This window comes from Carassius gibelio, chromosome A5 (assembly GCF_023724105.1).
Source record: "Carassius gibelio isolate Cgi1373 ecotype wild population from Czech Republic chromosome A5, carGib1.2-hapl.c, whole genome shotgun sequence".
Taxonomy (NCBI): Eukaryota; Metazoa; Chordata; class Actinopteri; order Cypriniformes; family Cyprinidae; genus Carassius; species Carassius gibelio.
Genome location: NC_068375.1, coordinates 24,086,713 through 24,111,260, shown reverse-complemented (window position 1 = coordinate 24,111,260; position 24,548 = coordinate 24,086,713). Strand labels below are relative to the sequence as shown.

Genomic DNA, 24,548 nt, shown 5'->3' with positions numbered 1-24,548 from the left:
GTGCGTTTTCATAGGAAATGTTATAGCTGAGTTCTGGACCTGCAAATTACATTTCTAATTTAGCAGCTGTACTCTGGACAACTGATGTAAAACTTCAGAGAAATTCAGCTTCACTATTTTTATTCTGTTCAAACATCTGAATGTGCAAATACACACCCATTACTCCTATATTTCTGTGTTTGTTTGGATATGATCTGATATATGTGTTCTGTTCAAATTACTGTTAATGGACCTCATATTTTTCTTCACAATTGACAGAACAGTGGAAGAACAAGTTGCACGTTTGCAGTGTATTTGTTTTCTTCTGCTGATATAACAGAGAACAGAACATTTATGTCAGTGTTTTGTTATGCCATTAGTTTATGCTGTGCTTTTGTTTTTAGGTTTGATGGAGGAAGGAGTGACATTTTCCCAATGGATTTTTTTCTTCCTCCACAAAGGAGATGCCTAATCTGCTCTGATGAAGCATCAGGATGTCACTATGGAGCCCTCACTTGTGGAAGCTGCAAAGTGTTCTTTAAGAGAGCTGCTGAGGGTAAAATAAACACACCCATTATAACAAAAGTCTTGTTTCAGATATTAGTGACTAAGTATATTCACCATATGTGTGAGCAGTTATCACTTTAATTATAACTTTGAATTGCAACCATAAACTGTCATTAAAGCTGCATTAAAAGCTGACATAGAATGAATATGCTTTTGACCATGTGTCCAGTATAGCTTTTATTGTTTTAAATCGTTCGTTTTGTGTGTGCTTTGTGTGCATTCTCAGTGATAGTGTATTTTGTCTTGTTAGAGCTTGCTATTCAGTATATTGCATCCAGTCTATTTTCTCTCTTGTAAATTCTACTTTTTATTTGTTCCAGTGTTTATAGTTTAGTTCTTTAATTTAGTTCTTGAACCTTTTCTCCCTCTTTCTAGTTTTCAGCAAGGCTGCGGTCTTGTCTTTATTTATTTTGTTTGTAGTTCTAGTCATTAATCCCAGCTTTTTCCTATTGTTATCCTTATGTTTACATTAGTTCCAGTTAATTATTTCAAGTTTTTTTCCCCTTTTCAGTTTTATCTCCCTAGTCATAGTTTAGCAAATTTTTTCTTTTGATCTGTGTCTATCTCTTGTCTCTCCTGTTGTCTTGTCTTTGTGTGTGTTTGTGTTGGTTCCTGCCCTGCTTCCTGAGTCCCCCCTGGTCACTGGTTTCTCTGATTTGACAGACATGTTGGTGCTTCAAGATTTACCATCCCTAGGGCCAAGCCTGTGGTTTCTTGAGCTCCTAGTCTCGTTTTGCCACAGCGTCTGGAGCTACCCCCATCCCTGACCAGCCTGTACTGTGTCATGTGCCCTGCCTTATTGTGTTGTCTCATCCTTTAGTTTTCTCATTTTTGTTAAACTCTATTCCCCCCATTCATTCCGCATCTGGGTCCTCCCTTGCCAAACTGTGACACATAAAGTACAGGCTTGGCTGTGAGGTGTGTAAAGACTTGCCATAAACAATTAGTAATCACTGAGACCCAAACACTTAGCTCAAAGTGACCTAAGCATAGATTTCAGCATTATTCATGTCTCTTATTAATTTTCTCATCCCTGTCCCAACTTGAATGACTTACTTTTTTGCATGGAACTCAAAAGGAGTAAATAGGCAGAATATGCAGGATGGTCTGTTCCCTAAGATGAAAGTGGGTGAGAACGAGACCAGGGACAGCAATATTGCTGTGGTACCTGAGAAACAGTCAAGGGGGTCTTACCTCAGTCTTTATTTATTAATGAGGGTGGAAGAAAGCAGTCTACATTCACTCCCACCAACAACAATCTCCGCCAGACCTGAGACTCAAACCCACAACCTTTGGGTTACAAGTCTGACTCTCTAACCATTAGACCACTACTGCCCCACAAAAAAATCTTTGCCATCACAAGATAAATTACATTTTAAAATATGTTAAAAAAGAAAACTGTTATTTTAGATTGTAATAAATTTCAAAACATTACTGTTTTTAATGTATTTTGATCAAATAAATTCTGCCCCAGTTGAGCATAAGAGACTGCTTTCAAAAACATAAAAAAAATCTGAGTCCAAACTTTTTTTATGACAGGTTTGAAATAACGTGAGGATCAGTAAATGACAACAAATTTTATAGTGAGCATAGTCTATATACACATGATATACAAATATATTCACTATATATAAATATCTATTTCCATTCTGACATTCAGTTTGGAGTTCAGGAGAAAGTATTTTCCAGGACCTCACCCCTAAATGCATTGAAGCAACTGCCATGTGATTGGTTGATTAGATAATTGAATTAATGAGAAATTGAACAGGTGTTCCTAATAATTCTTTAGGTGAGTGTATATATATATATATATATATATATATATATATATATATATATATATATATATATATATATATATATATATATATATATATATTCTTTTTTTTTTTTTTTTTTTTTTTATATCAGTGATAATGTTAGGATGTCACTATGTAAACCCATATTTATCCAGCAAATAAATTGAAACAATAATACACACCTGATAAAGTGATGCCTTTTTGTTTTGAACAGCCACAGATTGTGGAACAAAACAATTTATCAAAGTTAAGAGGAGTTAAAAGGTCTTGCCTCACAGCCAACAATGAACTTTAGTTTAATCAAATACGGAAATATCCCACTATTATACTGTTTCAACTGTTGTTAATGGAGATCAAGAGAGACAACAATATACTAAGAAGAGTGTTCTGGCCTCATTATTTTTGTTTATGAATAATTGTAGACAGATCTGTAAGGTTCAAGATGTCTATCCGAATTTGTTTAAAGGTGATGGATTTTTTTCACATTTTAGTATCGCCAGTTTCGCTGTTTTTTAAGTAGGTTTCCTGGACACAGACAAAGCAGTTAAAATTACACTCTTCGGCTGTATAAAAAGATAACATACAAGATCGTATTGCAGTTTGTAAATTTGTTTGGCTTTATGTAAAATCATGTTTTATCATGGTTTGTTATCCAGTATTTATGTAAATTAATGTAATATTTATGATTCTGGTGGTGAGTTGAACTGCATTGCTTTTACATTTGATTTACAGTTGATTAGGTTTTACTTCTGTTTTAATCTCAAATCTTATTACAGTTGTATCTATGTCTGGCAGTGGATGTCTGTTAAATCTCATTGTAATTTTATGTCAGACCTTACTGCAGTTGTGTAGGTTACTTCAGCGGTGGCTCTGTATTCCTAATTAATACACACACACAGCTGAACCTCTTTTCAAATCTCACTCTGCACTTTTCATTTGGGTGTCCTCAGGTGACCAGAGTGAGGGCTGTGACCTATCAGACTGGCTTGTCACATTAACAGCTCGCTCTAATTGGAGCATTCTGTGTGTGTGTGTGTGTGTGTGTGTCTGTGTGTTTGTTCTCTATTTTTTTCAGATCTATCTTTTATCTCGGTGTAAATGTGATATGTCCAGCTCTGTCCTTTCTGGAGCTTTACTTTGGCTGCCAACTGACTCAAGCTAAGTTAAAACTTCTGAAAACCATCTGCTTGTTCTTGTAGGGAAGCAGAAGTATCTCTGCGCTAGCAGGAACGACTGCACCATAGATAAACTGAGGAGGAAGAACTGCCCATCCTGCCGTCTGAAGAAGTGTTTCGAGGCTGGAATGACCCTGGGAGGTAAATGCTGTGCTCTCTTATGTGCTGTACTCTGTATGTTATATAGTGGTTATAAAAAGAATGACTCTCATGTCATTCCAAACAAGGTTATTATAGTTAACTAAAACATGAAAAAAGAAGGCAGCAAGATAGGCAAGATACGACTCCTAAAACGTTTTCTTTTCACGTCAGCCCATCAAGCTCTCACTGGATCCGCTCCTATGCTATCAACGAGAGGAATGTCTGTACTTCCTCAACAGACCACAAACCAGCCACTTTTTGGTACTTAAAAGAAGGTGTGCTTGTTCAAAACAGTTTACATTTACATGTAGCTGACGCTTTTATCCAAAGCGACTTACAATTGCTATAAATGTCCGAGGTCGCACACCTTTGGAGCAACTAGGGGTTAAGTGTCTTGCTCAGGGACACATTGGTGTCTCAGAGTGGATTTGAACCTGGGTCTCTCACACCAATGGCGTGTGTCTTATCCACTGCGCCAACACCACCCCACCATACAGTTGCATTCGACCCTTCACTGCCTGTGCTGATTTAAATCTAGCGGTTCTGTTGAGTTTGTGTTGCAAATTCATTGACCCAGGTAGTGACAACTCTCTCTGGCCACTCAGTGATCAGCAGAGTTTACATGTCACGTTTTGGTAACAGTACATACAATGACATACAAATAAAGTATAGCATTTTATCTCATAATACTGTACTGTTATTAGTTCCAATTTCATACAATTTTTTTATTATAGTGCAATCAAGTGATCATGGATCAAAAATGATCCATGTACGACTTTGATTGCATTTTTTTTTTGGCATTCGAAATTTTGCCATCAATTTTGCCTATTTTGAGATTTGGCCATTAGCATATAGGCAACGACTTGTGTTTTTGATTTTCCTGCAGTGGTTTCATCTTGATCGGACTAACGTTTTGAAGATATTTTTGAAGAGTTGCTTAAACGCTAAATCACAATGTTGCACAATCCATAAGGCGAAACCTAGGGTGTTTGGTATTGTTGGACTCCGTAATGATTCATAAATGTAAATATATGACTCTCCTGAAAATAAATCAACTACATCCAAAGTTATATGCATGTGAATATTTGATGGGATTGTGCTTATGACCCTTACTGAGTTTCATAATGATAATGCGTTCATAAAATACAGCCTTTTACTACAAAATTCAAAATGGCTCATAAGGAAAAATTGGATATCATATGACTCAGCATAGCGACCCGAATCTAACAAGACAACTTTTATTTACCGTATTTTTCAGACTATAAGTCACACCTAAGTATAAGTCGCATCAGTCCAAACATGATGAGAAAAAAAACATATATAAGTCGCACTGGAATATAAGTTGCATTTATTTAGAACCAAGAACCAAGAGAAAACATTACCGTCTACAGCCGCAAGAGGGCGCTCTATGTTTTCATGGAGAGGCTACAGGAGCTCTGAGCAGCATAGAGCGCCCTCTCGTGGCTGTAGACGGTAATGTTTTCTCTTGGTTCATTTCTCTTGGTTCTTGTCAAATTAATTTTGATAAATAAGTCACATCTGACTATAAGTTGCAGGACCGGCCAAACTATGAAAAAAGTGTGACTTATAGTCTGGAAAATATGGTTTTTATTAATTCATTTTTTTATACCTCCTGACCAGTTGGGGGCACTGCAATGAAACATGTGCAATGTGAAAGGGGCTTTAGTGACTTCAAACTTGTCATGTTCAACGTTGAGACTGTCATCTGTGTGCCAAATTTCAAAACTTTCCTGCAAGCAGTTCTGTGGGCTGCCATAGACTTCAAGAGTGGAAGAAGAAGAATTATTGCACCTTTTTCTAAGTCTTTTGAAGGCATGTTATATTTTCTATGTGCTTTGTGTGAAGGAGAGGCCAAAATGTAAATCACTATTCGTCTCTTCCAGTGGGTAGAAAACTGCTGTGAATCATCCAGTTCTGAGCCGAATCTGTGAATTTGTCAAATTTGTGAACGAATCATTCAGTTTGATTTATGAAACTCATAGTCACTCAGATCAATCGTGGAAAATAACTGACTCAAACGAAATAATTTGTTCACAAAATGACCTTGAATAACCTCGGCAGAGAAGATTGACTTACATTTTAATAATGACATTGGGTGAACTATTCCTTTACAGCTCAGGCATAAGAATGAGGAGTTTGGCTCGATCACTGCAAAGAGCAAGCTATCTAAACCTAGGTTTTCTTTTTAAGTTATGGAGACAAATTCCAATGGTCGTGGTTCACCCAGTTACACAGGAATAATTCACCCTAAAATTTTAATTGTCATCATTTACTCAACTTCAAGTTGTTCCTCAAGTTCTTTCTTTCTTTTCAACATAAGAAGATATTTTGATAAATGTGGGAAACCAAACAGTTGCTGGTCCAAACTGTCTTAATACTGACAAATTGAAAATACCATTGAAGTTAGAAAGGACCAGAAAGTGTTTGGTTACATACATTCTTCAAAATATCTTCTTTTTTTGTTCAATAGAAGAAAGCAGTTCATACAAGGTTTGGAATAATATGATTTTTTAATATGAGAAATATCCTATGTATCCTGTCACACACAGTTCTGGAAAAAAAAATCCATGCAAACTTTAGAAGGTAAATTTTCCACTCAGAATGTACGAGTCGCAAAATATAAATTTGGACATGGATTGTATTTCTTTGATTTAAATCGCTCATGTTGCTTCCATCAGGCAATTATTCTTAGACCTCCAGTTAAACTATGTATTACATTGACATCTCTAATAAAGTTGCCAGCCAACTGAAAAGTGAAGGCCTGTTCACACCAAGGACGATAACTAAAAAGATCATGATTAAGATATATTTCTAAAAACTGTTCTCAATAATAAGGAATAAGAGTCCACATCACAGCTAGAATGATAAAGGCACAAAGAAACTATATAATTTAAATCACTTTCAGTGTGTTTTTTTTTTTCAGCCAATGAATGATAAAAACACTGACACCCAATCAGAATCAATAATGCTATAACAAGCACCAGAATTTAGAGCAGCAGACGCTTAGAATAAACAGACAATATCATCTGCTGGTGTGAACACTCATTTATCTTTACAGTTATCGTGAATGAGCCTTAACTCACTAAAGCCTGTTAACATTTGGTGAGTGGTGATTTTGGACCCTGTTTATGTATGAAGATCTGAATTTGAGGATACATTGAGTTGGTAATGCAGTCTATAGTGGTGAGTCAATTTAAAGACTTTGAGAGAGAGAAAGAGAGAATGAATGAAGGGGGTGTGTTCAAATAATCTGTGGGGAACTTCTTTATTGAAGTAGTGCAGTCAGGCATTTCTCCTTGATCTCTTTTTCCCTCTAGGACACTTGCTGATGAATTATTGATGAATTATTAAGGGTTTATCTTTCTGGTCTGCATTAAGAGGTCTCCCTCTCTTAAGGTATTTCTCTCTCTCTCTCATTTGTCTCTTCTAAGGGCTTTCACTTATTTAATAAACTTGTATGTGATTTGCAGTCAGCATTGTTTAATGGATCAGACGTAATCAAAGCATAGTTTATTACTTTCTGCTTTTATCACATAAATTACAGCATACTTATTTTTCATCAAAAGTTATTTAATTTTTTAAGGATGGATGTCGTAGATTATACTAAAGAACAGGTCATTTCATTTTATTAGGACTTTTTCCAAAGTGTTTTATGACTTTTTTTTTAGTTTGTTTGAGTCTGAATACAGTAGGTCACTGGGTAATGAGTTCCAATCAGCTTGATTGTGATCACTGATTCTCTTTCAATCTTTCCATCTTGTTCTTTGAATAAAGTAAATTAACTCTAAATCGGTCTCCATCTGATTCAAACACAGAATTTATAAAATAATTAAACTGTAATATAAAGACTATGTCTTTAGTGCTGCTTGAGTACAACTTACAACTTTAAAATTACAGCTTCATTGATACTCAAAAAGGCAAAACGTTTTGAAGAGGATCATTGGAGTAAACTGTACTCATTTAGTCTTCTGGGAATAATGTCTTATGTAGCTTCCCAAGGAGTAGTACTAAATTAATGAATGGGATGTTTAAACAGAATTAGGAAGATGTACACACCATCATCCTGTTCAACTGTTTACTCTCTAACCATTGAGCATCATTGAATATTAGCACTTTTTGTAATAACTGTGTACAAGTCCCTCAATTGTCCCAAGTATGAAAATATGGATCTTAAAATCATACACCACTGAAACCATTTAAATATGCAGAAAATGCTAGAAAACCAAACAATGTGCAGTACCTGGAGGATTTTTCTGAAGAAAAGTGGCCAGGTTGAAAGGGATTTATGAACAAGTATCCTAAAATAAAAAAAAATAAAATGGTTGGTTATCCAGGTAATGACATAAAATATAAAAAAATAAACATGTACGCTTTTAAACTAGGACGTTCGTAAATTCAGATAGTATTGTCTTTTGAACTATATGTAAACATCTAGAATGTGGAATAGCTTGTTTGAACTACTTAAAACAGCATTATATTTTTATGACCTCTCTTATTTTATTTTTTTTAAATGATTAACATTTTGCAGATTCTGGAAGTGTGTGAGTGATCATAACGGTATATATATATATATATATATATATATATATATATATATATATATATATTAGGGGTGTAACGATACGCGTATTCGTATTGAACCGTTCGGTACGACGCTTTCGGTTCGGTACGCGGTACGCATTATGTATACCGAACGGTTCGTTGGAGTAATTAATTATATTTGAAAAAAAAAAAAAAGAGAGAGAGAGAAATATAATGATATGCGTTCAACAAGGTAGCCCAATAACCCAAACAACGTAACAGGCAACGCCCCTGACACTCCCGAAGAAGAAAAAAACACCATCTTATATGTTTATGTTAGGCTACTCAGCAGGCGCTCGCTCACTCAGTACGCGCTGAAGGCTCGTTGCAAAATAGCCAATGCGTTTAACAGACTAGAAATGAGAAGATCCTCCAATAACCAACAGGTCTGGTGTTTGGGTGCACTTTGGATTCCCTTTAAGCTATAATGGTGATGGCAAGAGAGTGGTGGATAAAAAAACAACGGTATGTCGCATCTGCAACATGACAGGGTACACCAGCGGGTATAAAAAAAAAAAAAAAAAAAAACACCAGCGGGAATATCTGGGATATATGCGTCAGTACTATCTGGGAAAAGACGAAAAAAAGGAGAAACATGCACGCAGCAAACTATCCCTGCAGCATTTAGAAACTATAGCTTACAGGGAATCCAACCCAAACACCAGACCTGTTGGTTATTTTAGGATCTTATATTTCTGGTCTGTTAAAGGCATTCGACATTTTGCAAAGAGCCTTCAGCGCGTGCTGAGTGAGCGAGCGCCTTAGGGGCCGTTCACATATCGTGCCTAAAAACGCATGGAAAACGCTAAGCGCGTCTTTCTCCTCCTTTCCAAAGCGCTCGGGCAGAAGCGCTCATGAGGCGTCTGTCTTTGCTAAGCAACAATGACGTGCTCTCTCCATGAGACGCGGAAATTTCAGCGAAGGATAAATGGATTTGCAGCTCTAAAAATCGCTTGCAGTAGCTCTGCTACTAAATTTATTTCAAAATTGCAATCCATATACAACTATGATCAGCTGATCCTTCATCTTGGCTGAGCTCTCAACGTTGTTACGGGAAAGGATGAAGCTGATTGGTTAGTTCTTGTCACATGACCCGCGGTGCGCTTGCGGCATTCTGAAAAGTTGAGATGTTTTTACATTTTGCTGTATCTAAAACGTATCGAACCGAACCGAACCGAACCGTGACATCAGTGTATCGTATCGAACCGAACCGTGAATTTTGTGAACCGTTACACCCCTAATATATATATATATATATATATATATGCACTGTAAAATTAAAGGATGGATGGATGATTCAGCTGTGGGCACCATCTTCTGGTGAGATGTACCAATTCAGTCGGCACGAGACTCTCACAGTGCATTATGGGTATTCTCTAGCCATGGAGCATACATCAGTTATACAGTCGTTATTGCTGTGCATTGTGGGATGGAATGAGTGCACTTGATAATGTCCACTAGGGTTTTAGACACCACAAAAATTGGTTGTCACCTTAAATAGTGTATAGGGGGTAAGGGTATAGGGGGCGATTTTGGACACAGGGATTGTTTTTTATGACTGAGTCAGCAGTAAAGACTGTTATATTGAAAGACTCTGAAACAGGGTTGTAAACAAGGAAGTTCTTTTTTACTTTCAACAAAACCTTGTAAGACGCAGCTGACAAATGCACTGAGGAGCACTGTAATGGGAAATCAGATAAAAGGATAGTATGACAAATATATTGTTTTCCTCAGCGGACATTCAGGATAATGTTTTATTGTGCATATGAGATTGAGCTAATAAATGAGTGCTGTATAACATGCAAGTGATCACATTCGCTCAGTCCAGCTCTCTCTCATAATACTTGACTCTACATACTACAGTGAGGTTTTAATACAGTAATACCATAAGCTTTCAATGAAGCAACATTTCTTTGTTACTAGTTCTAAAGTGACGTTTTTGAATTAGTAACGGAGGCTTGGGCTCAGCTGTTAAACTGTCAACTTGAGATTTGAATCCATCATGGAAGAAAGTAGTTCACACAAAAGAGGCTTTTTAAAGACACTCCGTTGTTGTTTCTTATGTATTTTCTAAATAATTGACGTGACATACAGCCAAGTATGGTGTGCCATACTCAGAATTCCTGCTCTGCATTTAACCCATCCAAAGTGCACACACACAGCAGTGAACACACACACACCGTGAACACAACCCCGGAGCAGTCAAACACACTCTTGCTATCAAACTGTTACAATAACATACAACAGTTCTACGACACGAGTGTGTAAATATATAAGAAACACTGCTACTCATATGATATTGCTCACACAAACACGCCGTGTGAAACTGTAGTTTGTGTGTCATCTGGCCATACAGTGGCGGGATGTTGGCAATCCGTTCAATCTGTATTTCACACAGCGCAGCATGTGAGGGCTCGCGCTCTTCAGGGACAATCACAGAATATAACATAGCTCTTCAGTCTCTGATGTAATCGGCCTGGTTTCCTTTATTAGCGCTGCTTTGGACCAATTGTTTGAACGCATTTGCTTCTTGGATCATTGGACTAAAAACTTTCCCAGAGTTTAAAAACTTAAAATGATCTGATCGCAAGCAGAGAAGCAAAATTGGGTTAAAGGGTTAAAACAGAAATTGTGATCCAGTAATTTTGCGATTATTGCGATTCAATTATTTTAATGCATTAAGGATTGTAAAATTAATTGTATGACATGACAGCCCTAATATATATATATATATATATATATATATATATATATATATATATATATATATATATATATATATATATATATATATATATATACAGTACTGTGCAAAAGTCTTAGACCACTAGTACTTTCACCAACAAAAAATGGTTTTAAGTTATTTATATCTTTTGCTGTAGTAAATATCAATTTACATTTCAAAACATTATTTTTGCCATTAATTGTAATAATCCAGTGAGTCTGACAACAGACAGTGCTCCACACAGAGATCTGATCTCACCTTCATCCTGTCTGTCTGGAATAACATGAAGAAACAGAACAAACTGAAACAGATTAATTCCAGAAAAACTGTGGCAGTGTCACCATTTCTGAGCCTGACCACCGATCGGCGATTACAATAAAGCAGTATCTTGCTTATAACTATTTATTGTGATATTCCAATCATGATTTTTATAAATTTATTCAGGGCCTGAATTTCATTTTTGAAAACAGGGGTAATTCCCCTCTTAGGTGAGGGGAAGCAGCATGGACTGTGCTTTCACACAAGAGTCCGCTACTGATCTGTGGCTGTTTACCACAAGCACAACATTTATCCATTATTCTGATTTCAAATCCAAACATTGTCACTTAAAATACTTCTTTTTTTAACACAGTACAGTAATACAGTCTTTCACAGACATGTTTAAACACAATAAATATAAGTAACACATTTTTCAATGCTTTTTACTTTTGCATTTACTTATATATTTATATATTAAGTTGCTCAAGCTCTCTCAAGATGCTTCTGACACTGTCTGTTGTTCAAGAGTGGCTTGACACAAGGAATCCGAAAGCTGAAACCATGTCTTGCATATGTCTGTGTGTAGTGGTTCTTGAAGCACTGACTCCAGCTGCAGTCCACTCTTTGCAAATTTCCCCCACATTTTTGAATGGGTTTTGTTTCACAATCCTCTCCAGGGTGCAGTTATCCCTATTTCTCATACACTTTTTTTCTAACACATCTTTTTCTTTCCTTCGCCTCTCTATTAATGTGCATTGACGCAGAGCTCTGTGAACAGCCAGCCTCTTTTGCAATTATCTTTTGTGACTTGCCCTCCTTGTGCAAGGTGTTAATGGTCGTCTTTTGGACAACTGTCAAGTCAGCAGTCTTCCCCATGATTGTGAAGCCTACAGAACTAGACTGAGAGACCATTTATAATAATCAAAATTTAAAGAAAAAAAAAACATTTGAAATATATCAGTCTGTGTGTAGTGAATGAATATAATATACAAGTCAAATCAACTTATTGATGATATTCTAATTATATGACTAGCACCTGTATATATGACTAGCACATTTATGAAGAAAGTGTGTATGTATATATATATATATATGTGTGTGTGTGTGTGTGTGTGTGTGTGTGTGTGTGTGTGTGTGATTGTGTGTCTGTTTGTGTCTTAATGCATAAATGCATAACTTAATGCATCAGTGACCATTTGATCCTTTGATAATAGTTGCGTATAAGTCCCTCAGTTGTCCTCAGAGTGAACAGATGGATATCAAAATCATACAGTCATTGCTGGGAAGAGTTCAAATACACGAAAGATGCAAGAAAACCAAAGAATTTGTGGAACCTGAAGGATTTTTCTTCAGAACTGTTTAATGTTCAGGACAAACGAGGGACTCATGAACAACTATCACAAAAAAAACAAAACAAACAAAAACAGCTGTGGATCATCCAGGTAACCAGGTAAAAACACAGTATTAAAAATGAAGCGTATGTATTATAAATTAAACTATTATTTTTTGTATATAGTAATTAATTCCTTTGATTGTAAAGCTGGTAGCAGCAGTCATTACTCTACATTTGATACTTAATATATCATTTCAGTTCAGTTCAGTATCAGTTTTATTATTATTACTATTATTATTTTGAAAGTCTGTTGCACACTGGTTCTGAATGCACATACAGACAAACCATGGTTCACAAGAGGGGAGGGATGTTGATAAGTAGTGGTTTGGGATAGGCGTCATCATGCGTCTCAACCAATGAGAGCATTTGGGGTGGGCCTAACACTTTGTCTTCACCAGACGTTCAGCTCAGTGTGGCAAAATACTATAAAACCCTTTATAATCAGTGACACCTTGTCTACAACGGACACGAGTGGTGCAATCCAACAAAATACTATAGAACCCATTATAATCAGTAATGCTGTCTACTCTGGATGCAGCGCGACACGACAAATCTCCAACAGTAAACTGCTCCCTCGTTCTATCTATGACGTACTGACACAAAATTCAAATGATTTACAATGGTCACTTTGACGCATCTAGTGTAGACAGACTATAGCTGTTGTGGCACGGCACGACAAAAGCATCCTGTGTAGACACTGTGCAACCTCTTATTTGCACTGCATGCGCCTGCAGCATGTTACGACTCCGGCGAGGTTTTGTTCCATCCTCCACACAGTGGCAACTCACACCAGGAGCATTTCAGAAGCGAAGCAACAAGATTGGCCAGGCCACGCGATTTGCAAGTCCAACATGGTTTGTCTTGATTATTTGTGTTCTAACATGGCTAAGTTGGCTAAATGTTTGTTTTGTCTGGTTTGATTCTGTTTATAGTTATATTTGTTGCTATGTCCTACTTTGTTGTGCTGTAGACTACAAATGTAATACAATTTAAAAGGCCAGTTACGAACGACAAGGATAAAAGATTTGTAGCTGTGTATCATGTGGTCTAAAATACATCCTCTATTATCTTGTATCTATATTTCACATACCACTTCTGGCCTCCTGGTAAGGATATAGTGATGTGAAATACGATCGGGAGTCTGTGCAGGGTGTTTATTTTGAAATTAACAGCATTTTTGGATGCGGTGTCTGTTAAATATTGGGGAACGTTCTTAGGATCAAAACAAATGATGGGACGCACCATCATAAGAAGAATAAGCTAGTTCTATGAAAAAGAGATTTTAATTTGATTACATTAATGTTTAAATTGAGATTTACAAAAACATTTTTAATTGCTATTATGTTAAGGGAATACTGTTGTAAAAAAGCACCTTATTTGTTTAAAGTGTTTGCAAACTAAATGTTACTGCACTTTTGTTCTTACAGCAGTACTTAAAAAATAAAGTGTGCAATACAGTACTTTTGAATTCATTATTAAATTTGGCACATAACAATTAATAATGTGATTAATCACTTTTTTTTTTTCGTTGCCAGTCAGAATTTTTTTTTTTAAGCAGCAGAAGCAGCGGCATTCATATAACAGTTTATTCTTAGAACTCAGAGTCAGGAGGTTCTTTTATAAGTTTTTATACATTTAATTAATAGCTGACAAATTACTCAATATAGAAATTCAATGAATTCAGGAAAGTGCAGAGGTAAAAATACAGGTGAGGGTTTCTGTGGCAGAACTGTTGTGGCAGTTGTTGTTGTTGTTGTTGTTATTGTTTTTTTCATGCAACTATAGACAGCAGCACCTTGACCTTGATAAACTGCATATAATTGCTATTATTTATGTAAAACATCCACTGGCATATTTGTTGTAAAGTCAGAATTTTACGATTATGTATAAACTGGAATAATAATCAGAGAGGAAATTAATCCAAATTATTTCTCAGGTGTGCTGTATTGTAAAGTAATGCATGGCTTTCAGTTAATCAAGCAGTAAGACCTGCAATTATTTATTTCTCAGGCGGCTTATATAGTGCAGCATTACAGCACACTGAGGTTGTTTTCTTTGATTGCCTAGGAGGTGGCAGCACGGTGAGGGATATAAATGAGGAGGAGAAATCCAGTTTCAATTGGACACCGACTCTAACGCACCTATCTGAAGTTATAATAGAGCACATGGTGAACGGGAGATGGAATGAGAGCATGTATTATTCTATAATCAGTCATATCAGTAACAACTTCCATCAGCTTCTAAATTACAGGAGTAAGAGATAGAACCGAGAAAGAGTGTGTGAGTGAGATTATAAAGTTTGCCAGAAAATGTTAGAGATGTGAGGTATTTCCAAAGGAACTAAAAGAAAAAAATGACAGATGGGGAGGATTAGGAGAGCTGTCTTTCTTTGAGTATAGAAAAGAGAGGAGAAAGAGCGTTATCAGCACATTATTGAATTATGGCACTTTTGCCCCTCTAGACCCTCTCTGGCAGCTGGAGGCCATATTAACAACATCTCAACACCTCTCACACTACTGTCACACACACACACACACACACACACATGTGCACACACTGTCACACAGTCCTCTGCTCTTCTGTAAGATCGTCAGGGGTCTGGGCGAAAATTGAATACATGATGAAAATCATTGGGCATATGAGAGAAAAGAAGGAGTGGAAAAAGAGGGCAAAACACCATGGGAGAGAGATATGGCAAGAGAGAGTGGAAGATGGTTTAGAAACACAGAAAAGGAGATTCCATAATGCAAAGGTCAGACTTGTTACATGTCATTGGATTACATGCACCTGAGGGGTTATAAAAGAAGTGTAATGGACACACCTTCAGGTTATACCTTTGACTGAAAAGACGTCTAGGCAGGCCTACAGTGCAGCATTGAGATGCAACATCTCATTCCCGCTTTTTCAGGGAACAGTGTTACAGTCAGATAACCCGGGACAACATTCTCTATCAAAAGCTACTCTCGATGCTGCATTTCAACCATAAACTGTATAAAAACATGGACTTAGTGTCCGTGGCGTCAACCATAGGTTTCCGAAGGGCGTTTTTGAAGCCAAAAGTGGGTGGAGTTGGCAGTCGCCAACTTGGCAGAGCGTCTCAAAGCTTCTTTAGAGTCAGAAACCTCACAGGCACTGACTCTAGTGGATCAAAAGGGGTCACAACTAGAACCTTGAGTACTATAGCTAAGTCCCACAAAGTGAAAGTGACATGACATACAGCCAAGTATGGTGACCGATACTCGGAATTCGTGCTCTGCTTTTAACCCATCCAAAGTGAACACACACTCACTGTGAACACACCCGGAGCAGTGGGCAGCCATGTGTGCTGCGGCGCCCACGGAGCAGTTGGGGGTTCAGTGCTTTGCTCAAGGGCACCTCAGTCGTAGTATTGAGGGTGGAGAGAGCACTGTACATGCACTCCCCCCACCTACAATTCCTGCCGGCCCGAGACTCAAACTCACAACCCTTCGATTGCGAGTCCGACTCTCTAACCATTAGGCCACGACTTCCCCTCAAAGGGACTGTTGCTCTGGTGGGTGGCTTCGAGTGAAATGGGTGACTCAAGGGTGCTTTCCCACAGAAACCCCGTCAATCAGAGTGTGGCAAGCTGAAGTAGTGGCCACATCGGGGGAAATATGGGGGAAATGCGTAAAGATGTAGTCTGGACCACATATGGGCCATTGTGTACAGACCCAGGGGAGCTGGAGGAGACAGAGAGAAGTAGACTGACTACTTTGAGGTGTAGTTTACATTCCCCATTTGTCTCAGCTTGTCTGGACAGCAAGTCTTCTCATACAATCATATCCTCCGAAATGTAAATTGTCCTAAGGGACAGGAACCTGTTCTGTGCCCAAAGCAGAACCTGCTGCACTAGCCTGTTCAGGCGATTTTAACTGCTGGGGAGAGTATTTCAGGGCCCGAAATACAGCCATTATTTTAAGCTAATTGATTTGTCAGTTGAGAAGATGACTTCTCCAGATCCCTTGGACTGGACGGCCATCTAGGACTGCACCCCAGCCCATGAGGGATCTTTCAATGACAACACGTGCCAAGAGTGGGACTCAAAGTCAGAAACTGAGATCTGAACCACATAGAAATAGTACAAAGCCCCTGGCGCAAAACAAAACCACATTTGCATGCTGCACCTGAAAATGTGTGGAAAACGCTATGCACACTTTTTTCTCCTTTTTTTTTCCAAAGCACTCTGTAGTTCTATGCTTGCGCTCCAGTGGTGTCTACCATTGCTAAGCCACCATGACCTGCCCTCCATGAAGACGCAGCAGTTTCAGCAAAGGATAAATGGATTTTCTGTACTAAAAATCCCTTGCAGTAGCTCTGCTAATAAATTAATTTAAAAAAATGGCTATCCTTGTAACTTTAATAATCAAAATAAACACAAAACAGTGCGGCAGCCCCTCACGGCCGACTGCCGTGCAAAAAACAAAATCAAAACACAAACTTAAATCCAGGCCTGGTCCTCTCTCGTCCTTCACTGTCGTTGCTCCTGTTTTATATCCTTCCATCTTCTCCGTGGGACTCGAGACCGGTGGGTCGAGCAGGTGTCGCTCATCTCCAATCACTCCACCTGCCTCGCCCCGTTCCCACGGCTCTCGTCCCTGCCCCACTCGTCACAGTAACATTTAGAGAGGTTGAGAGGTCTCTCTGTGGCAGCCATAGAATGACCAATGGTGCGGGTCATTTACTTGGCTGCACAAAGAGACAAATTTGTGACTTGACATAGCTCTGAACACACCTCCTCACTAACACTCCTGCCGGTGCTCAGGTCTTTCAGTAGGTCAGCCTGGTACGCCTGCAAACCTGCCATGGTGTGCAGAGCAGCACCATCCTGCCAAGGATGTTAATCTACAGTGCTTGGTGGGGAGTATTGACTTCTTCAAAAACAATGAGCTACCAGGGGAGACTTTTCCACCTGGGGCATCACCAAATACCCCTGCACCCCAGCACCCACGATAGTCAAATAAATTGACTTTGTAAGTACAAAAATGCAAGAGTACTAGTGATTACTCCATGAGCAAGATAACTCATCATGGAGATCAGGGCAAAGGGGTAGAGACTGACGTTGTCTAGATTGGAGTTTCTGGGATTATCTTGCTCCTGTGGCCAGTCTAATTTAATCCTGGCCTCCGTGCGAGTCACCACCTCGAGTAACTCCCCAAATGCTTTGTCGTCATGTGAGGAGCACTCCGAGGTGCAGTCTCTGAACCTGAAGGTATGTCCATTTCACTTCTATTTATAACCCCTCAGGTGCACATAATCCAATGACATCACCCACCGAGGTTATTTAAGCCAATTTTCAGCGTGTTTGACACACGTGCTTTACAACCGGTCAAACAAAGAATGTTCTCCTAAGCGTTATTGAATCGCAGCATCGAGAGTAGCTTTTGATAGGGAACTTGTTTTTATCAATCGAAATAAGGGCCATGTTCGTCATCACCCCTAGAACAAGATGTCCTAGATAGTCACACCCTTTCTTAGGCATGCTTTACATACTTCATTGAAAGGCATTCTGGAATGATCTTACAATTACTGCACAAAAGTGCTGCTGGTGTTCAGTGTTGTTTTGCATGGTCAATATCTACCACTATATCACATTTCCTTCTGTCTGAAGGACAGTTTTCCTTATTTCTAAGCCATCTGCCACTCTCTTTTGCCTTGTCTCTGTCCCATGGTGCATACCAAAATAATTTTGCCTGATGAATGAAGTCAAAAGAGCAATATCTTGGGTCTGAATTTGTTGTAGCAGACTTCTGTGAGCTGTAACACTGCTCTATTTCAGTGTTGAGATGTTAAATCTTTACTTCAAATGAAGTGATCTTTGGACCTGCATATTCAAAGAGATTGCTGACCAATGAAAAGAACCTCACAACAAATCAGCACAACAAATTGCAACAAAAAGTAAAATTCCTAAATTCAGTTTAACACTGCAGCAAAAGCAGAAAGTAATTTGTCAATAAGAAAGTATGATTTCCTACCCTTAAAAGGGGTAGAAATTAGCTGAGGGAAACTTTCTGCAACTGAGAATCTCTGTGAGCTTAGACTCCTAATCAAGAGTGGCAGATACCAGAACAACTTCTGAAAAAGACACTATGGTGGCAGAGGGAAATGAGACCTTTCCATAAAATACATTTAAATCATTGGGACAAAGCATAGTAAGTATGAGGTTAAAGGGGACATATGATGTTGCTAAAAATAACATTATTTGGTGAATTTAGTGTAATAAAATGTGTTAATGCGTTTTAAGGTTCAAAAAACATAATGTTCCACCTACTCAACATCATTGCTTTTCTGAAATGTGCCGTTTTTTTACAAAGCTCATCGATCTGAAAAGCAAGGTGTGCTCTGATTGGCCAGCTATCCAGTGCATTGTGATTGGACAAATGCCTAAAGCGTGTGACGGAAATGTTACGCCCCTCACCATTCTGTGATGACGTGCCCCGGCACGACAAGACAAAAACAATTACACCCATTACAAACAAGGCATTTGTTGCATCCAGTGGGGGCATAATTACTGATTATAATGACTTACATTCTCTTATTACATGTTGCATTGCGTATCGCGCTGCATAAACATAATACCATGTCTCCATTTGTGATCGGAGAAATGGTAAACAACAAGCTCTACTCTGCACTGCTCAAAACATGCATTTGAATCATCAGTAGCAAATCCTTTACATATGTAAACGTGCTTACAGACTGTGAGTCAGAAGCGCCAGACTGTCCTTGCAAATATGGAACTGCCCCACTTTATAGAAACAGACACCAGTTTCACGAGTTCACCTTGCAGATAATAAAGCGAGAAGAATAGTATGCAAATTTGGTCGATGGTGAGGAATTCTGGGTGGTGGAGGGATGCTGAAAGACTAAAGAGAATAAAGGTAAGGATGCTATGATTATTTATAGCGGCTCTCGTGGTGGTTGGATGGATGGTGTGATTACTGATGGTGATTTGGCCATGTTGATAATCTGCGCGTGGTTCTCTCTCGAAGTGGTAGGATGGATGGTAACGGTTATTGATAGTGAATTGGCTGTGTAGATTATCTGTGCGTGCTCCTCCCAAAATTTGTTAATTACACATCACGTTGTAGACTACTCTCACAGGAAACAGTCCTCATCCTCCGTAAAATGTGATGCACACATATTTGGTTTGAACTGTTCCGGAACAGTGTTGTAATTTCTATTTCTTTCCTCATTTGGAAGGCCAAACAAAGTCGATTCGCTTTTACAATGAAAAACACAGCTTCTCCATGAAGTTCTGTCTTTTTTATATTTTCTTTATCATCTAATGACAAGCAGAGCAAAGTCAAATCAATATAGCTAGAACCATATAATCAAAAACCAGACTCTTTTACAGTTCAGTTTTTCAGCTCTCAGAGAAAGTGAAAAGCCAAATACAAGTACATAGACAGGCAAGGAAAACCCAATAAAGACTGCAGAATTAGCATTTGTTTCTTTGTGTTCATCTGTATAGATTGACTGACTTTAAATTGTCCCTACTAAGAGAGCTTCCTGTGATGATTATTTATATGTGTACTCTCAGATGGGTCATTTTACAAAATTATTTTCAGCAATATCTTAATTGACGTGTTAGTGCAAGTGCCTTTTTCAGAGACACAGGACCTGTGGAGTCGAACTGTACTTTTAGTACAATCTCTCCTGGGTGAATTCTACTTGGTACGGAGTCAGCAGCCTTGGAGTTAGTAGTAACTGCTTAATGCTCTATTATTTAATACATGCTTTTTTGCTACTGTAAATGTGGAGGGTGTATCCTGCAGTGATGAGTATTTCCTATTCTTTCAAGATTATTTCCTTGCAAAATAAAGGTGCTATACCCCAAGTTCTGCAGATGTTGCAGTTTTTGCATGTAAACATGCTTCATCTTAGAACTGTTCTTTTGGGCATTCGGCAACCTCTCAGCACTTTTGACCAAAGCACAATTAAACTCAACCTGTTTATATCCAATTCTGTGTGTGTGTGTGTGTGTGTGTGTGTGTGTGTGTGTGTGTGTGTGTGTGTGTGTGTGTGTGTGTGTGCGTGTGTGTGTGAGTGTGTGTGTGAGAGAGAGAGAACTATGAAAGATCTCAGGAAAGTAATCGGAGGACATTTCTCTGAAGTCAGCCTGACATCAGCTGTTGAAGGCAGTAATGAATTTTCTGAATCAAACGCACACACACACACACACACACACACACACACACACACAGGGTTTGCTTCACCCACTGCAAATTAATACCAACACAACCAGTCTCTGTGTGCATGGGTCTGTTTTATTTGTTATGCGTTTTAATGGGGTTTGATATTAGATATTTGATGGGAGTGTACTTAGGTTATAATCATGTTTGTGTTTGTGTGGACGGGATGAGCTCAAGGCTGGCAGATTGGTGTATTTGTATTGACATTAATTTGCTTTGGGTGGGGTAGGCAAGTACGAGCAGGTCACTCTAACCTGACCTATTTACAGTGTGTTATGCAAAGATCAGACTACCAATAAAAGACATAAATACACACAGTTGCACACACCAAGCCATTCTGTGAGCGAGTATAATTTCGATGAGGATGCCAAGTCAAAATTTCTGTAATATTTGCTCAGCATCCCCCCCTTCTTATTCTTCTCACTCTTCATTAAATGTGAATTATAATTTCAGGCAACTGTAAACAGTTTGATTGCACATCATGGCAGAATCAGGTTTAATGTACTTGTTTGCATATGAAGGAATAATTACTGGATTTATGAGAAGAAAAGGTGAAATGAAATGAGGATCAATTACTGTTTTAGAACACATTCATTTTTAAGAGAGGAAGGCAAATAAGAGCAGGAGAGCTCTAAAAGGACTTTAACAACCTGAGAAGAATATATAATGTTGGTGCTGACAGCCAAGTGTTTTATTCGCAACACTTGATTCTCTCATGAATTATATATAGAATTTTTGAATAAATAATATATTTTTTAATTAAAAACGTATTATTATTTCCATTACAAATAATAAAAAGCTATACTTATTGAACATTACTGTCTTTCATCGTATTGTTGCTGACATTTTTTATAATCAGTAAGGTTTATGAATTTCTAGGCAACAGTATGGCTTATGGCTTAGTGCTCTAATTAATGTAATTGGCAGTGGTTGCATGTATTTAATGTGTATTAACACGCAACCTTACATAATTATGCGATACTCTATATTGATCATAAAACAGCCAGGCCAGAAGTGGAAGAGCTGGATTTGTCAGTGGTTCACACTAAATTAAAGTAGTTTGCTCCAGCATGCTTGGTCATTTCCACACATCTTTGTTTTTCAACGGAAATACATGCTCTAGATTTTTCGAATAATTGGCTTTCACTTTAAAGTCTAAATGAGAATATTCCTGAAAATTAGCTGTTATTGTGTTGGGGGGGGGGGGGGGTCTCAGGTATGATGGAGCAGAAGATGCTAAATCTAAATATGTCAGAGATTTTATTGGCTAAGGGATTTTTATATGCAAGGCATGTGTCTACTAATTATTTATCTATTAAAGGACACTATTAATATATAATATAATTGAACACTATTACTGGGTGTAGATATGTTACTATGATGTATTTTAATTTCAAGTTTAACTCATCGTGATTCTGGCTCTAGGAATGTTCTTTGATCTTTAGGTATATACCAGCTTTAATAAAATTAGGCATGCTCTTACAAACTAGTTAAATGGCAAGGTTTAAAGTTAAAGCTACAAAGGTGTGAAAAAGTGACATTGAACATTACGTGTCATTTTGAATGACTTATGGTAAACAAAAAAGTGATGTTTAGCATTATCTGGAGGCCTTTGTGCATCTTTTAATTGACTAATTCAGTTATATTGTTGCTTATACTCACATTAACAAGCACAAAAGAAATACAAATGCTGTTTTTAACAACACAAAAGGAGGAACTTTTTGCATTGTCAGTAGCCATTTTTTACCTGATAATGGAGGGGGGGGGGTGAATAATATGCATAATAAATAATAAGAATAATCTGCATATTAAAACAGAATGCATAATGAAGAGAGTAACCTATAAAAAGACTTTGACATGAGGACTCTTTAAAATTAGTGCAGGACTGGTCTTTATTTGAACAGAAGTATAAATATAGGATAGGTGAAGGGGTGAAACATTGTAAGTTATCTTGCTTTTTAATTGCTTGAAATCTACTGTAGTTACCCATTTTGAATGAAATATTTGTTGTTTTGTATTGTAATTTAACATTTTCATCAAATCAGTTTGTACAAATAATAATTTCATTTTATTAAATATGCAAAATCTACAAACATTTATAATAAAAAAATCTCAATATCAAATATTTTTTTAAATAACTCTCTTATCAATTTTGTCTTGATTTGGTTTATATTAGATTTTTGTAAGAATATTTAGACTGGTGCAATAACACATTACAGTTTCATTGACTTCTGATGTAAGTTTTCAAACATTGCCGCTTTGATATGATCCTAACTTACTGTTTGAGTTATCAATAGCACCATAGTTTGTTTCCACTTGGCTTAAAATACTGCATGTGTTATGTGTGTGTGTGTGTGTGTGTGTGTGTCTAAGCAACTTTGTGGGGTCATATATTTAGGGTGTGCTTTGACAGACATGTATTTTTATGTAAGATCTGGCAAACTTGAATTTCAGCATGGCAAACTAAAGGCAACAATTATGAGTAGCAGGTTGACTAGAGCTCATAGTGAACCGCGAACTGAAATGGATCTGTAGACAATGGGCGGTAGAAAATAAAGTTTAGGAACCCATGACAGGTCAGAGCTGTGACAGAGTAGATAGTGCATTGCATAAGAGCTCTGCACTCATGTGGATGCAGGTTCATGTCCAGCTTGCAGCATATTGCGTTCCTGGTCTTATAAAATCCTTAAAACCTCATGAAATACATTTAAAGGAATATAAACATCATTCCTCAGGGAAAGTGAGCCAATTATGTAGAAGTGGAAAGCAGATTAAACAATTGGTCTTCCAGCTGTTCCTTATATGTACATTTAACTTTTCCGGCCTCTTATTGCTACCTGTCCCAACTTTTTTGAAATGTGTAGTGCTCATAAATTCCTAAATGAGCCAATATTTGGCATGCCATTTCAAAATGTCTCACTTTCAACATTTGATATGTTATCTATATTCTATTGTAAATAAAAAAAAAATGATAAGTTTGTAAGATTTGTAAATCATTGCATTCCTTTTTTACTCACAATTTGTATAGTGTCCCCATTTTTTTTGGAATCGGGTTTGTACACTGTTAAAAATCGCTGTAAAAAAACGGCCAAATTTCGACAGTAAAATACTGTTTTTCATTAAAACAGTGCATTCTGGGTAATATTCATCGTTTTCGAGAAGTAGCCTGCTGCTATATATCATAAATTAACAACGTTCAAAGTCGACACTCAGCGGCTGTGTTTCAAATCACACCCTACACCCTCATTCACTATTCCACATGAGTTTACTAATATTGTCCACCTGACAGAGAGAATGAACACTAATGAGTGAATTCAGACACTGATCAACAGCTGCTGTTAATGAGTAGAATCACTGAAGAAAAAAAAAACATAACAAGACAAACACATGAAATACAACTGACTTCAGCCACAGCCTTAGATGAAATCAACTGAAGATTTAAACGATCAACAAACAGCTTTACCAACTTCACACATTACTAACCAGACTGACTTTATTTCTGTCAGATCAGAGAACAGAGATCAAAAGATCTTACTGAGAATTAAAGAGATTTAGATGATAATGTTACTGTTTCGTTTAGCGTCACCATTTTGGAGATCAGTGTTTGCTTTAGTTGGGCTCCTGACCATTGACTTTTGCACTTTAAATTTTGTTTTATTGCTGTATTTGTATCTTTATGATGCATCTGTTACAGCAGTA

At 37.6% G+C, this 24,548-nt stretch overlaps 1 protein-coding gene across 1 annotated transcript in view; it reads left to right on the top strand.

Moving 5' to 3' along the window:
- Positions 1-24,548, top strand: part of ar (androgen receptor) — a 70,963-nt gene that overhangs the window by 18,967 nt on the left and 27,448 nt on the right. The window contains exons 2-3 of the mRNA XM_052592674.1: positions 384-535; positions 3,545-3,661. Coding sequence (XP_052448634.1) covers positions 384-535; positions 3,545-3,661 — 269 coding nt within the window. The remainder of the gene's footprint in view (positions 1-383; positions 536-3,544; positions 3,662-24,548) is intronic.